Here is a 15515-nt window from a genome sequence, read left to right on the forward strand (position 1 = left end):
CCTGATGCACCCCAGGAGACCATTGGCCTTCTTGGCCACAAGGGCACAATGCTGCCTCATGCTTAACTTGGTGTCCACCAGCACTCCCAGGTCCTTCTCCGCAGAGCTGCTTTCCAGCAGGTCAGCCCCCAGCCTGTACTGGTGCAGGGGGTTATTCCTCCCTAGGTGCAGGACCCTGCACTTGCCTTTGTTGAACTTCGAGGTTCCTCTCTGCCCACCTCTCCAGCCTGTCCAGGTCTCTCTGAATGGCAACACAGCCCTCTGGTGTATCAGCCACTCCTCCCAGGTTTGTATCGTCAGCAAACTTGCTGAGGGTGCACTCTGTCCCTTCATCCATGTCATTGATGAAGAAGTTGAACAAGACTGGACCCCGTACTGACCCCTGGGGGACACCGCTAGCTACAGGCCTCCAACTAGACTCTGCGCCACTGATCACAACTCTCTGAGCTCTGCCATTCAGCCAGTTCTCAATCCACCTCCCTGTCCGCTCATCTAGCCCACACTTCCTGAGCTTGTCTATGAGGATGTAATGGGAGACAATGTCAAAAGCCTTGCTGAAGTCAAGGGAGACAGCATCCACTGCTCTCCCCTCATCTACCCAGCCAGTCATTCCATCATAGAAGGCTATCAGAATATGTATATGTAACCAGACTATGGAAAAACATAACTAAAAGTATGAGTATTGGGGCAGGGAGGAGTTAGGAAAAAAACACTGGGGGATGTTCTTGAGATTTAATGCCTTTAAAGAAAGCATCATAACTCCTGCATGACATAGTGTGCACACTTACTTATATACACATAGCACTCCTTTCTTATTTTACTGTTATGAGAAATAACCTTGTCAATATAGGATGGTAACATGCCAATGAGAAAATGGAGGACATGCTGTGATGATTTAAGACTGGAGGCCCCATTACTGCTTTCAACTGTGTACAATTAATATGATTATATGTCCAAACTTGGTTGTGAATATGCACCCATCTGTCAGTTGTCTACAGTTATTTGACTGTCTGCTTCTGGAAAATTGTACCTGTACTTGCGAATGAGGGGGGAGGAAAAAGATATCCCTTTCAATAGAGCCTCCAGCCATCTGCCATGGGTTCTACTAGAATTTGATATAATTGATAATAATATGTCTGATTCTAGAAAGCATTCACATCCTAGAAAATAAATTTTGCAAGGCATGTGTTTTGTAAGTCCCTCCCTTTAATACAGTAGGGAGAACTGCCTTTCAGGTGAAACTGCTTTGGGTTACGAAGTAGACCTTCTGTCTACTTTTGTTTCTTGCTATCCGTTTTGAGCTACTTCATTGCAACCTTGACATGGCTATTTTGCCATTCTGTGAATATACATCTACAGTCAAATGAGGAAGAAAACAAAAATAAAAGGAAATAGATTTTATGCTTTTTATTCTCTTACTCTTTCCAAGGATTTTGAACTGTGGGATGATGTAGGATTGAACATTCCAAAACCTCCTGACCTGTTACAACTCTATCGTGACTTTGGAAATCATCATGTTACTGCAAAAGATGTAGTGGATGTATCAGTTGGTGTAGAGGAAGATGAATTGGAGGCTACCACTCCCATACTTGGGAATGTTCCTGTATTTGAAACAACACCACAGTCAATAGAAGTAAGGGAGGTACGGAAGAAATGTTTCAGATTTTTGTGTTACTACTTAACTTCATTGTACTAAACTCTTTTGTTTCTATTCTGTGTTTAGCAATGTTTAATAGTGCAGAAATTAGAAGATCAAATTAATGTGTTAAACAATGAGAAATGGTCTTTGATGGAAAAAATCCAAAGGCTTGAGAGGTATGTGTTTATCAATTTGCTCAAGTGCTGTTATATGTTGGAATGACTTCTCAGTGGTTTTCTAGCATGTGTGTTAAAACATATAGAACTTATATCTATAAAATTACTAGGGGTTCTTCAAGACAGAGTAATCTTTCTTTTTTAACGTAGTATTTGATTTGGAAAAAGAAAGAGACTTCAAATTGCTTTTTTCCTTTTTATTACCTACATTGTTTAATTTTGTAATCAATGTTGTTCTTTCAGTGTAATTTCTTGATTATTTACTCCTTTGAAAATGCAAGTCAGTTCTGGTGTGTTTTGTTTAACTTCTCTCTTCAGTCAATTTTATTTCACTCCTGAATACTGCAATGTGTACAGCTTGCAAATGCTATTAGAAAAGTGTTTGTTTTAATAACCTATTTCAAAACAGTTTTTCTTTCTACAAAGCAAGACTAGTAGAAATTATGATAGTGTCTTAGAAAATCCTTTAAAGGTTGATTCAAAATATGTGATTCTGTAAACTCTCATTCCTCTAAGAGATGCACCAATACTGAATATGAGCTAATGTATAATTTTTCAGAGGCTTTACTGACTTGCATTGTTATTGTTTCAAAGCCAGGTAAGATAGTATGTATTTATACCTGAGGTATTTTAAGTTTTGCACCCCAGATAGATTTGTATCTCCGGACAATTTGTGTCTCAGTCCCCAGAGGTCAGCCAGAAGCAGATTAAAAACTCGTGTTATTTCATTTATTCACTCATTTTGAGTGCAACCTTTTTCCTACTGCTAATGATTGACTAAAGAACTCTGTTAAACTAGTGCTCATTTGAACAACTTGTTGTGATATATGTTATTTCTATTAAAGGAATTTCTGAACATGTTGGAGTCGAAGAGAGAGCTGTTCAGTATGTTGTCCTTATTTACATGCTTCAGTCTTGTGATTCTAACAACCTTCTCAAGAAAGCTGCAAAAATATTTCATTCCTTGCTTTTCCTTTTTAGTGAAATAGATTTCCTCAAGAATGAAAACTTTGCTGTTTCAACAGTTTATGGTGTAGCTCCCCACCCTTCTTTAGAACAAGTGCCTCTCTCGGGCTCAGAGGACAACGGACGGTACTTGGATATCAAGAGCTCTGAGAATGACAATAAACATGGAAACACTGAGGAAACAAGCCTTTCTGTATCAACTGAAGTGGATTCGAGGACTTCTAAAGATGATGCACTAAATTCTGTGCCCTGTAAAGAAAGAGAGAAAATGTCCTCATGTGTTCCATCAACTAAGACTGCAGTCCACTTTGATAAACCTAATAGGTTAGTGATAAGTTTTAAATTGAAATGCCTTCATTTAAAATTTTTGTAAAGAGGATAGATGCTTTCCTAAGGGTAAATGCTTCAGCATTCACAGATAATTTGTTTTGAATACAAATGGAAAACTTAATGTGCCTTTAGGGTATAGTGCTGCTGTTTTCACATATTGTTCCTAATGTTTTGAGGGAGGGTGACCTTTAACAAATGTACATTTTCAGTATTAACTTTAAGGGTCTCTTTTTTTTACCTCCTACTTGTTTCTAAATTCAGGTTTGTTCCTTGTAAGTAAAAATATGCTAAAAGCAAAGCAGTGAATGATAGGACGGGATATTTCCATTTTTTATTAAGTTTTAACTTCCTAATGAAATTTGTTCCACTTCAAAAAAAAAAAAAAAAAAAAAATTGAAACTTTTGCTTTTCCTGTCTAGATGCATATGGGTACAAGTCTGTTCTTTTAGACTATCTTGCTTACAGAGAGCTGTATTTTTTTTTTCCTTTTAATAACTAAAAAGGGTATTTGATGACATTCTTCTGTTTGAATTTGGGGCAGGACTTCACTAGAAAACTGTGATTCTTTTTTAATTAAAATACAGTATTTGAGTTCCATTATTACTTGGAGACTAAATGTGAGTTTCTGTGTTGATACACATGCACATTCTGTCAGCTGATGATGGATAAATTCTGACTTTAGTATATTTTACCTGAACCTGTTTGGCAGGATGTTAAATACAACTTTTTCTATACTAATTGAAAGTCGATAATTAACATTTTTAATGAATGTAACCTTCTCCAAGATATAAGAAGTACAGTGCCCCTTTCTGCTGAGAAGACTGCCTTTGACATTACTCATCTTTTTAAAATCTCTTCCATCAGTTACTTCTCATCACAAACGTATAGGTATGGCCAGCTTTATGCAGCATTGCCTCTTAGGCTTCCTCTACTAAAATGGCCCATTATTTCCGTTATTTTTTCAGTGTGTCAGAATCTTAGCTTAAGTGTTCTTGACACAGTCGCTTCGATCTACAGTCCTGTAAGCATTGTAGTGGAGAGGGGAAGTAATCTGTTCAGTACGTAAGAGAGAAGCCACTGTGTGGCTACCAGGAGTAATGTGGGCAAAAAACTTCATAAGGGTATGTACAGCTCCTAAGATTGCCAGTGTCAACAAAATGCCCAAGTAGATCACCTTATGTTCTTACTGTTGTTATTCATGGGGAAACTAGTAGCCATTCTGCTTTGTTTTGTGCATTTCCTTAGTGTTCCTTTGCTAATTCCTTTACTACTGTCTATATGGACAGGAATGCTCTTTGGGAATTATCTTCCACCTGAAAATAATACAAGGCAGAAAGCTTCATGTGTGATACTCTGTCTAGACAGAAAATGAGTACAGACTAAAAATTTAAAAAAATGAGAGCTGCTACCCCTGCTAATAATTAACTTTTCTTTCAAACCTGAAGTATACTATTTTCTCTGGATTTCATAAGCTTCTCATACCTTGTTCTTGGAGGGCAGTGGATAGTTTTTCAGTAATACCTTAACTTCTGAAAAATTAGAAGAGAGTAGGAGAAAAAATGTCTACTTTCCAAATGCAGTGTATTCTAGAATTTTAACTCAAATTTCATCTCTTCTAGTTGAACTTACCAGAGTTCAACAAAAAAGTAAAACTCAGGTTAATATTTTTGTGAAAAATTTGCAATGGTTCTATTTAAGCTTTCTGGGTTTGTTTGGCTTTTTTATATTTCTTCCATGTTGTAACTGAACGTCTAGGCCACATAATTATCAAAATTTATACATTTCATACGTTGATCACTATGAACTTGTACACCTACTTTCATCTGTGGCTTGTTGCAAGCTTCTTGCTCAAAGTAAGTGGGAGAGGTAGAAGGATTAACTGCGTGAATGTTAAGTTGAAGGTTGGAGATAGGGGAGGATAGATACCAAAATTGGATGAGACTATTGACAAAGGAAGGAACTATGAGTATCTCTGGGATTTATGACTGAAATCTCTAGAAAAACAGACTTCATTTGTTTTGCTGCTTACAAGTCTTTTCAAGTAAGTCCATGTGTGGGCTTGGATTTAAGTGTGGTTGAATAAAGCCTTAAATCCACAATGAGCCTGTTAACTTCAGAAGTCCACCCATATGGTGTTCATTACAGAAATAGGGTCTAAATCATACTTTTGGGGGGACCATGGGGGACAATATAATTACATTTTATGTAATTATATGATCTAAATATATAATTTATTTTTTTCTTGACTTAGCAAATACACAGTTGTCAGGTTTTTTTTTAAGATGAAAATTGTCTGATAGAATTAATTTGTATGAGCCATTAGTTTATACAATTAGAAAAAGACATCAGAAATATGAGGTAGAGGAAAAATAGGACCAGTTAAAAGCATGGTAACATCAAATACTGTTCCTGAACAAAACAGTCATGTACGGATTAAGCTAAAGAAGTATTTGTTGTCTACTGTCAACTTAACATTTCACGCAAGAAAATTCTCATTCACTGCTTGGTTCCGAAATGGTTCTGTTACACAGTGGAGTCTTCTAGTATCCAAAAGTATTTTAATAATTAGGAGCAGAACTCAGTCAAAGAAATTTGGAACAATCAGAATAGTAATGTCTGTGCATTAGACATAAAAATGCATAGAAACTGCCAGTTGAAATCATAGCTGTTTTTGAAGAATGCAAAACTTTAAAGTCCAACATTGATTTAAAAAAAAAAAAAAGAGTGGAAGTGCACTTTGAAATGCTGAATGAGTCTAATTTCACAAAATTGGTTACATGCTGAGTATGTAACGTAGCTATTTTGTGTACTGAATTTTGCATTACCATGTCAGTGAAGGGCGTTAATCCTAAAATCAAAGGAACAGTATTTGTTACAGTCTTTTCTAGATTTATATCTAATTTGGCTTGTAAAAATACAGTAAATTGTTTCATTAAGAACTTTTTCTTAAGTATTTTGAGATTCGTGGGTGAAAAAGCACTAACTATGTAAGAGCTGGATATTATTTCCTTCTGTCTGGAGGTGGTTGTTTGTAGAAGACATGTTATAGTTAATACAAAGTGAATTTATTCAAAGATGTATTAAAAACTAAGACTGAATCCTAAAAGGCAAGATTGTTATTACTCTAACTAGAGATTGGATTCTTGGCATAAACCTTGCCCAGATGGGAAGAACAAGTGAGTCTGCTTTGTGTGGCTGCTCTCAGCACATATGTGTGTGCACGCACAAAAATGAGGACATGGGAAGCATTGGAAAAATGCCTTGTATAACAGACTGCAGCAGAGAGCATTAGCAGTAGTTTAAATTGAATGCATAACATACATTTATCCAATTTACTTCAAGTGTTGGTAGTTTGAACCAAATACAAGATATTTTTCTATATGTAGCAGTTACTCTTACATTTTTCAATGAATTGAATTTTTTCTCTCAGTTATATATCAAATAAGTGATGCTTATTTTTTATATTCATCATACTTTCTTATATTTGAACATCTTCATTCCTGGCATTTGTTGGTCCTTGAAAAGACTTTCTACTGATTTGTGTGCAAAAGGCCTGGATGTTTTTTCATCTTTTCAGTCAGGCATTGCCTTTGAGAATTTTACTGTATTTCATCAAGGAGAAGATTTTCAGAATCCAAATGCAGCCACCAATCATAACAGAATCCATGTTGCCCAGAGATTGCTGTTAATTAACCCGCAGGGAAATTCAATGGCATATTGTCAAAGTTAGTTTTTAGTCTTTGCAAAATGGGGATAGAACTTTGCCCTTATTTAGTTTTTTAATTAAGGTTTCAAGTGGATAAGAATTTAACGTTCTATGGATGTCTAAAGTGGCCAAGATGTAAAACAGACAAGATTTAAAAGGCTTATTCTGTAATACTACTATACTACTTTGCAACACTTTTTCCCATCCTCTCAGTGTAAATACATCTTAGTCTTGAGTAGAGCCTCTAAATGCATCACCTGTCATTCAAAAATGCTTTAACAGATTAAGGAATAACTTAGTATTAAACCAAGGTTCTTCACAACTCTCTACCATCTGTGCCTCTTAGATTTCTCTCTCTCTCTCTCTCTCTCTCTCTCTCTCTCTCTCTCTCTCTCTCTCTCTCTCTCTTTTTTAAGTAAATCCTTTCACAAAACCAAACTGCTGATGTGAATTAAAACAAAGTGACTTTAAAATTTAAACCACATTTTCAAAAACTATACTGTCAAGAAGCGAACTTGATTTTAATTAATAAATGAATTTATCATATTTTTATGATTTATCATTTTTTATGACTCAGAAGAAGAACAGACTCTGGTATATTTATCCATATCTTTCTGGGTTAGCTTAAAAAATTGTAAATAGGAACTTAGATTCTTAGTATTTGCTTGGTTAGGAAAACAGAACATACTATAAACTATGATGTTTCAGTCTAGTAAATAAAAATATATATACACATGCTCACACAATTGTATGTATGCAGGATTTTAAATATAGGAAACAGGAATTGCCTTCTCCCTTAAACTCATGTGGCATAGAGGATTCACAAAGAAAGTGAATGATAGTGAAAGAAAGTGGTTATGTAGGCTCAGGTGTCTTCAGTGCATGTTTTGGAGCAGGGTTTGGAAGACAAGTGTTTCTTTTCTTTTTAAGCATGGTGAATGGGGCAATGTTAGATTAGGATCTAAATTCAGGGCTCAGTTTAGGCAGAGGGAGATGAAATTGCTGGGAAAAATAGGATGCTGCTTTTAACACTTGCCTATTTTATGTGATGGTCAGTCCAATAACTTTTTCTGAGAACATTTCTGCCAAATTATTCTCCTTGAACTAGACAGTTTTGAGGCTCTTATCAGGGTTTAATGTATATGCTTAAGGCTTTCAGTAACTTGGCCATGTTTGCTAATACTGTGCATGACTATGAGGTGGTACTTATATAGATACACTTCAAGGATTAGGCAGCAGTTCAAGGTTAGTTTTGAGGCACTATACATCTGAACCCCACAGTTCAATTCCCAAGTGGCAGTTTGGCCATCTGTTTTTAATCCTAAAGCTTGTAAGTGACTGACTACTTGGATGTTTTTATTCAATGTGCTAAATCGGAGCATTAAGCAGAAATACTGTTTGCCTGTGATTTTTTTCCTCTGCTTGCAGAAATGTATGCTTCCTCTTGGACTACTAAAACTTCCTTTTCTTCATGCTTCAGTCCTATTTTTGTTTGTGTTGCAGTTTAAAAGTTGTTACATTGTTAGGAACTAAAAATAACTTGTTAATTAGGACACACACTTTTTTTTCATGCTACACACTAAAAACCCTAGGAGTCAAAGATAATTTTAAACAAAAGTTCTGCTACATGCATCACTAAAAACATGGTGTTTGAACATCATGCTACGTAGCTGATTAAACCACAGTGAAAGGACTTGGTCGGTGTCACCTTTCTGATCTATGTCTTTTTTTCCCCTCCTTTTTGTAAATATTTCAGGAAATTGTCAGCAACTTTCCATCAAGCACTACTATCTTTCTGTCGGATGTCAGCAGACAGCCGTTTGGGATCAGAGGTATGTTTTCCAGTTGGCATAAACTAGAAGATCCTTTATTTTGCATGATAAGAATATTTAACCCAGCAATCAGTATTTTGTAAGGAGACTTATCAATGTATATAGAGAGATAAATTCATGTGCATGAAATTTAAGATATAAGGATATGCTTTCAGATTTGGCTTAAAAGTGCTACCTTGTGGTACCTATGTAATTACCAGGAGCTCTGAATCTCTACAAACAGATTCATGCTTTTGGAGTTGGTATGCCTACTTCTAGATCCAAAACTTGCAGCTTATTGTACAAATGTAAATTAAATATTTTCTTGAAATTAGTCAGTCTGAATTTTTTAATTTTGATCTGAAAGGATATTTTTCTGTTTCTTCATTTAAAAAAATACTTTTTTTTTTTAATACTTGGTTTTCTAGGTGTCTCGGATTGCAGACAGTGAAAAAAGTGTCATGTTAATGTTGGGACGCTGCCTGCCTCACATTGTTCCTAATGTACTACTTGCGAAGCGAGAGGTGAGGAACCCCAAAATGTTTACTTTTTTTTTTTTTTTTTTTAAATCTTTACCAGGATGTTTTCTTATTTTCTTATTCATTTTGAAGATATTGTCTTTTATTTCATGAAAGTCTATTACTTGCAATCATATTCTTACTTTTGCGCATGCATCTCTGCTCCTAGAGAATGGTTTTACACCTCTGTCAGGTGAGTTCAGTAAATCTGCATGGTATCCTAATATTTCTTCCTTTGCTTAAGGCACCATTAGCATTAAGCAAGACTAACTGTTACTGTATGTCCATCTATTTGTTGTAGCACAAGTATTATTATGTTAGAGAAGACCATGGTTAACATATCCCCAGTTCTTTATAAATAATATGTAATTTCAAATATTAAATTTGGTTTAGTTTGTCTATTAGTTTTGATAAGGATTAATGTTCAGGTTCTTTTGCAGCACTTCATACTTCATCCAAAAGTTATTATCTTTTTCTGGAAGCTCCATGTATCAGCCAAGACAATGTTGTTCATCAAAATCACTATTCCTTTAAAAAAATACTAAACAATTTTTCATATAATTTTTCCTTAAATTTGTAATGAATCTAAATAAAACTATGAAATGTGATGTTTGTTTTGAATGTAAATGAAGTTGGTGTTTTACATAGTCATTGCACACTATCTAATGTAAAAGAAGATGGTGATTGAAGACAGAAAAAATTACTGGTTTGATTTTGCTTTGTTGTGAATATTGCAGGTGATCAAAAGCATGTAATGAAATAATTAAGCAAAAATTCAGTAGGCCTATATTTAATACTGAAAGAAGGAGTTTAAAGATGCACAGCTTGTTGAGTAAGTTTTAGCCCTTGTCTAGGGGAACTACAGTATGGTAGACTTAGTGCATTTTGCATAAACTCATTCTAAGGCTTTGAAAAAACCTTAAGAAATTTGTACTGATCCTATAATCCAAAATTTTATAGCATGCAAGTAGTTATGAGCAGTTGACATAATGAATTTGAGATGTACCACATCTTGAAAGTCTCAAAAACTTTATAAAAGGGGTTTTTGTTCTGGTTTGGTTTTTTTTTATTTTTTTTATTTTTTAACTAGATGATCTGGAAATTGTTCTGTTAGTACTCTTCCAAAATAATACTGTGAATGTTCCAGGATCAGTGCTTAATTTCTGATTTCTTATTTATTCCTTTCCTTTCCTCTGCTTGGCAGGATGTGGTATTTTGGCTTCTTTTCACAGCTTGTAGCATAATCTGTGTAATGCACTTAATATTGTGGCCTTCTAGGCTATTTCCTACTTGCTTTGTTCTACAGTCTAAGTTATATATGATTACATGTATCTTTGCTTTATGTGAACCACTATCTGAAGATTCCACAAGTGAGAAATGTATAACTGGATTTGTATGGGATGCTTAATGTTCTCAGGATTGAAATTTGCTTTAATAAATAGCTTTTCTCAGTTACCACACATTGCTATCACTATTATAACATTCTTTCAGGTGTAGTCATGGAATTTGAAGGAAAATTTGGATAGACCATCTGTTAGTGTTTATTAATATCAGTGTTACAAAAAGCCTAGATAAGAAATAAGCTATCTTTGCCAAGGCACAACATAAAACTGTCTTGTCCAAAAAACCTTAAAATTAGAGAGTTTAAACACAATTTTATGGATGAGTGGTGTAAAAGTATACCAAAAAATCCTAACTCGAGAAAGATTCTTGACAAGTTTGGGTTATAATACCAAGAGATCATCAGTCTTCTCTGAAAGTATACAATGGTGGTAGCTTTGTAGTTTTTAAGATCTTACACTGTCTGTGTGCTAAATAAGAGAATTAAACATAATTTTTGTGATAAATCTCTAAAGTACCTGTCTTTTGTTCTTTAAGCATCCGTCATATTGATTTTAGTTGCCAAATCTTAAGCTGAAATTGTTATGCTGTGTATTTTTGTTTTGGAGAAACTGCCTTTATGGAGGCTGACAGTCTTTAAATAGATGTTGACATTTAGCACAGATTTAGAGGCCATTCCACCAATGCCTTTCACCTTCTTAAAGTCAGTAGCAGCCTGCCTGACTTTGGTAGTAACTGCTTCAGTAGATGTTACAGTTGACATCTAAGCAACCAGTTAGTGGTGGATACATTTCTGAAATTACTTGTTACTTTGTGTATTGGTGCAGCTTTGGTTGTTCTTTGATGTCTGTAATTTAGATTCTGATGGAAGATAAGAAAGAAGGAAAATTGGAGTATTGAGTATGATGGCTGAAGAGATAATTTTAATTATTTCTAAAAGACCAGCTCAACAGGGTAAAATAAAGAACATAATATGTGTTAAAACCCATAAACACAGTTGGTAGTCATGAAAATTTTATGTATTAATATAGATATTTAATTTTATTTCTACCACAACTGTCTAATTTAGTGCAACTGCTTGCAAATGTGTATGTGAATGTTGAAATTTGTATGTGAATGCACTCGCATACGAATGAGATATTGCAAGCTAAATATTAGTTGGAATGAAAAGTAACAATACTAAAAACCTACTCTTCCAAAAAAAAAAAAAAAAAAAAACTTTGGGTATGCGGTCTGTGATAATGTTTCTTGCAGATGAGCAGCTTTGGTTAATAAAACTTCATTTGCATTGCAATCTGCTTCCTGAAGTATGTGTTTTCCACTTAAAACTAAAGCACACTTAAAATTTTAAGGGGGGAGGGAGGAGGGGGAGGAAAGGAAAAGAAATTCCTTTGGCTAAATTGTAAATAGAAACAATCTTTAAAATTTTCTACTAGTACAAAGTACTTCAAAACTGATTTCTCTGCCCTCATAAGATATAAAAATCATTATCTTCCTGACAGGTTACAGGAGTACCTTGCTTATATGTACAACTTCCATTCTCTGCAATATGTAGTCTGAGCAGAGTTTTTGCAGGAGGGAACTTTTTGGCTTAATATCAGGATCTTATTACTCTTAATCAAGAAACACTTCCCTTGTGTATTTATATCTTTCAACTCATCTGTTATTCCCGGGTGGTTTCTACACCTCTTAAGCTTTCAGTTGTGTTATGCAAAACATAGTAAAGTCACGATAGTAATGTTAGACTGAATGTCCTCCACTAAATTTTTGCTTTGCTTCATATATGGCATTGATAATGTTAAGAATAGAGCTTTATGTTTTCTTCTTTCTGAAGTTCAAAGAAAGGTAATATAATGCTAAATCTGCAGACTTAGAACTGGTGCCATTCTTGACTCTATAGAAGAAAGAGAGCTGTAGATTTAAGGTTGTTTGCATTATCGCATCAAAACTACACATTGACATGATTGAGGCACTTTAGTTCTCTGGCTTTTTTATAGGTAGTTGTCTCTTAAAACACATTGAGGCTGATTATTTTAGTACAGATTTTCATCAGTCTTATGCTTTGAAAGTTGGATAAAATACCGGCTTTGTTCTGAAATCTTAAAAATGCCGTGTCGGAGCTCAAAAGTCTATTTAAGTGGCTGTTTTTGGACACTGCGCTGAGTAGAAGCCATGGCTGCTTATTCTGGTTGGATATGGAGAGAGGAATAAAGTTTGAATTTCCAAGCATGAAAACTGTGTCAGCAATCAGTGTCTTCTGAAAGAGGTGGTTGTTTCACTGCATAGGGGGAGAATGGAGAAATTTAAATGAACAGTTAAAATATTTTCTGTTAACTCTTTGAAACTTAAGCTGAGGTAGGCTCCTATAGTTTGTTTCTGGAAATGGGCATACTGCTGGCCTCAGCTGCCTTTTCTGGTTCGTGTTTTTTCCCTCCCCCTCTCTCCATGTAAGAGAGACACAGAAGTAATTTTTAGTTTAAACCTTTTAGTTCTCTTACCTGGATATGAATGGCTAAGTTAGTTTTCTTAGAATGAAATAGTTCTAGACTGTAAGGTATCCCTTTAATCTCAAGTCTTTTACTTGGTCTCTTTCAACATGTCCTTGAACATAGTATAATTCATAGATGCAAGCAGTTGGATTTAATGCTTATGAGTTGAATTCCTGATTGTTACTAGTTTTATCGCAGTAGTTTTATATGCAGATTACCAAATGAACAATAGATATAAATAAAGTAGTATGAGTTTTCTTGTTTTGTTGTGTTTTCACGCCCATATCTACATGGATTCTTACATAAAAAATATCCCTTTGGGATATGTGAGAGACATAGTTCGGATCCTAGGATAGCAGTCTTATCCCATGAACCATAATTAGAATTGTAATTTTAATCTTATAAGTTTATGCTGTTCATTCTAAGTCATGTGCTAATGCTACAATTATTTATTTTTTCATTTTAAAATGAAAAGGATGAATTCTAAACTTAAAATACATCCTTGCAGAAGAGACTACACGTCAGTAGTTTATTTGTGCCTGCAGTTATTTCAGTTAAAACAATCATGATTGTTTCCTTTACTGGTTCTCAAGGGTTACGTTACAGGGAAATTTTCACATAATATTGGTTGATAGTATAAGCGTTGACCACTAGAGAAAATTTTAAAAACACATTTACAAAATGTGGCCCTAGTTCATATATTGTTTTGTTACCTATTTGCTGTATTATTAAATTTAGTATTTGAAATAATAGAAAATTTTATGATCCTCCAAGCTATTAAAGTCACCAATCTTGAAACTTACCCTAATTAAATTTATTCTTTGAGATAATTATTTTGCTCATGAATGTTCCAGCATAAAGACATTAATTAGTCAGAGAAGCTTTGATGTATGAGGCTTTTGTTAGAATGTTGAAGGGAAAATTATAGTGTAGGTCACAACTCTGTTAGAAAATACCCTGCTATTGTATAAGAAAATTGTCAGCAAAATAGACAAAAGCTTGCTATAGGAAGCATATTTTTAAAAAAGTGAAGTTCTCTAATACTTTATATAGGCAGAACTGTTTTGCATCTAATTGAGGTAATACCAGTTACTGTTAAAAAGCTGACCCTTCCTTTGACCATAACGAACAGTAACTCCAAAGGCCCGTGCAAATGTTGCCTTTGCTGAGAACATACATCAGCTCCAATAATGAACCTTGTTCAGAGGTAACATTATATCACTCTTCCCCAACTTTTTTTTTCTCGTTATAAGATAAGGGGAAGTGTTGCCCAAAGGTATTTTGGTGTGCTTTTTGCTGTGAAGATGACAGGCTTGTACCTTTGGGAGACCTATGTGGATATCCAAAAGTGGATTTGAGGGAAGATGGGTCACTTAAGTTCCCCAGCACAATGTGTTAGGTCACCTTCATAGTCTTGTCCGTGGATCACCTGTATGCAGCTTACCTCATGTTAAAAACAAAGCATCTTGTTTTCCCTCCATTCAGTTCACAGATATAAACTGCCCCAAATAGAAACTTGCTTTTTTGGTGGTGGAGGTGAGACCTCTGGCATGTGGTGTTTTATTTCCAGGCTCATTCACCAAGTCACGAGTGCTAGGCATGTTATAATGGCATTCTGCTAGGCCTCTAATGAGAAAACAGTATCTCATTTCCGAAAACCACTTTTTCTGGTATTGTTGACTGGCATCAGTAGGAATTAGTTACAGTTTTCCTAAGTAAGAGGCAATAGGGAAACGAGGAGCTTTGGGATGAACAGGGCTTTACAGATCCCAAATTAAAGCGAGAAGGGAGGATTTTTATTTCATTTTAATTTCTCGCTTCTTGCTCAACTGTCAGCACGAGTGGTATTCCTTCCCAAGGAAGGCAGAACATTTGAAATAGCACTGGAAGTCCTCTCGTTGATTATTGTTCGCCATATACAGTCTCCATAGCAATAAAAGTCTTGTTAACTTTTCTCCTGAATTTAACCAGCCAAATGCTTACACTGTTCTGTCCTATTGAAAAATGTAGCACTTTCTACAGCACTTCTGTGTTGTTTTTGCTGGTGAAAAATACATGATTTATTAAACAAGTCTCAATCTAAAGCGTGGCACTTAGCAACAGAAAGGAATGAACTTGATCGCTCCTATAGGATGCTTTTGTACAGCTGTGTTCTTAGTCACCCTGAATACCTAGAGAAGAATCTGTCCCTTTTTAAGCCTTTAGAAGACTTCACTTGACCTATTCTGTCTGCCTGCGAGAGCAGTTGAGCTCCTCATGTCCCATGGGAAGCCCCTTTCGCCTCCAGTTTTACCCTCCCTTCCATGAAGTCTATAGGGAACACATAAAACACTGTTCAAGACTTCTCACTCTTTCTCCACTCCCCTTACTAGAAGGAACTGTAGAAGCACTGATGCAGCGATGCAGAGAACGCTCTCTTCTCCCATAGTATGCATGAAAGAATGTGACCAATGGACAAGAAAATACAGCTAATACCATCTGCTATAATAACCAGCTTTCTGCAAGGTAAAGAATCAGCCTTGTATCTGCCCCATGTCAA

The 15515-nt window shown here is 35.3% G+C and overlaps 1 protein-coding gene across 6 annotated transcripts in view; it reads left to right on the forward strand.

Annotated features, from left to right (window-relative positions):
• The window catches only part of RELCH (RAB11 binding and LisH domain, coiled-coil and HEAT repeat containing), a 79348-nt gene that overhangs the window by 26648 nt on the left and 37185 nt on the right, over positions 1–15515 (forward strand). For 5 of the 6 annotated variants that reach the window (XR_003255794.1, XM_026079857.1, XM_026079859.1 and 2 more), the window contains exons 6-10: positions 1430–1642; positions 1724–1815; positions 2797–3105; positions 8574–8649; positions 9057–9152. Coding sequence is in view for 4 of the 6 variants with exons in the window: in XM_026079857.1 (XP_025935642.1) it covers positions 1430–1642; positions 1724–1815; positions 2797–3105; positions 8574–8649; positions 9057–9152 (786 nt within the window). In the remaining 2 variants the exon portion in view is untranslated. Of the gene's footprint in view, positions 1–1429; positions 1643–1723; positions 1816–2796; positions 3106–8573; positions 8650–9056; positions 9153–15363; positions 15482–15515 lie in introns of those variants that run through there. The other variant, XM_026079862.1, reaches the window with a different exon arrangement.

This window comes from Apteryx rowi, unplaced genomic scaffold (genome assembly GCF_003343035.1).
Source record: "Apteryx rowi isolate R43461 unplaced genomic scaffold, aptRow1 scaffold_50, whole genome shotgun sequence".
NCBI lineage: Eukaryota > Metazoa > Chordata > Aves > Apterygiformes > Apterygidae > Apteryx > Apteryx rowi.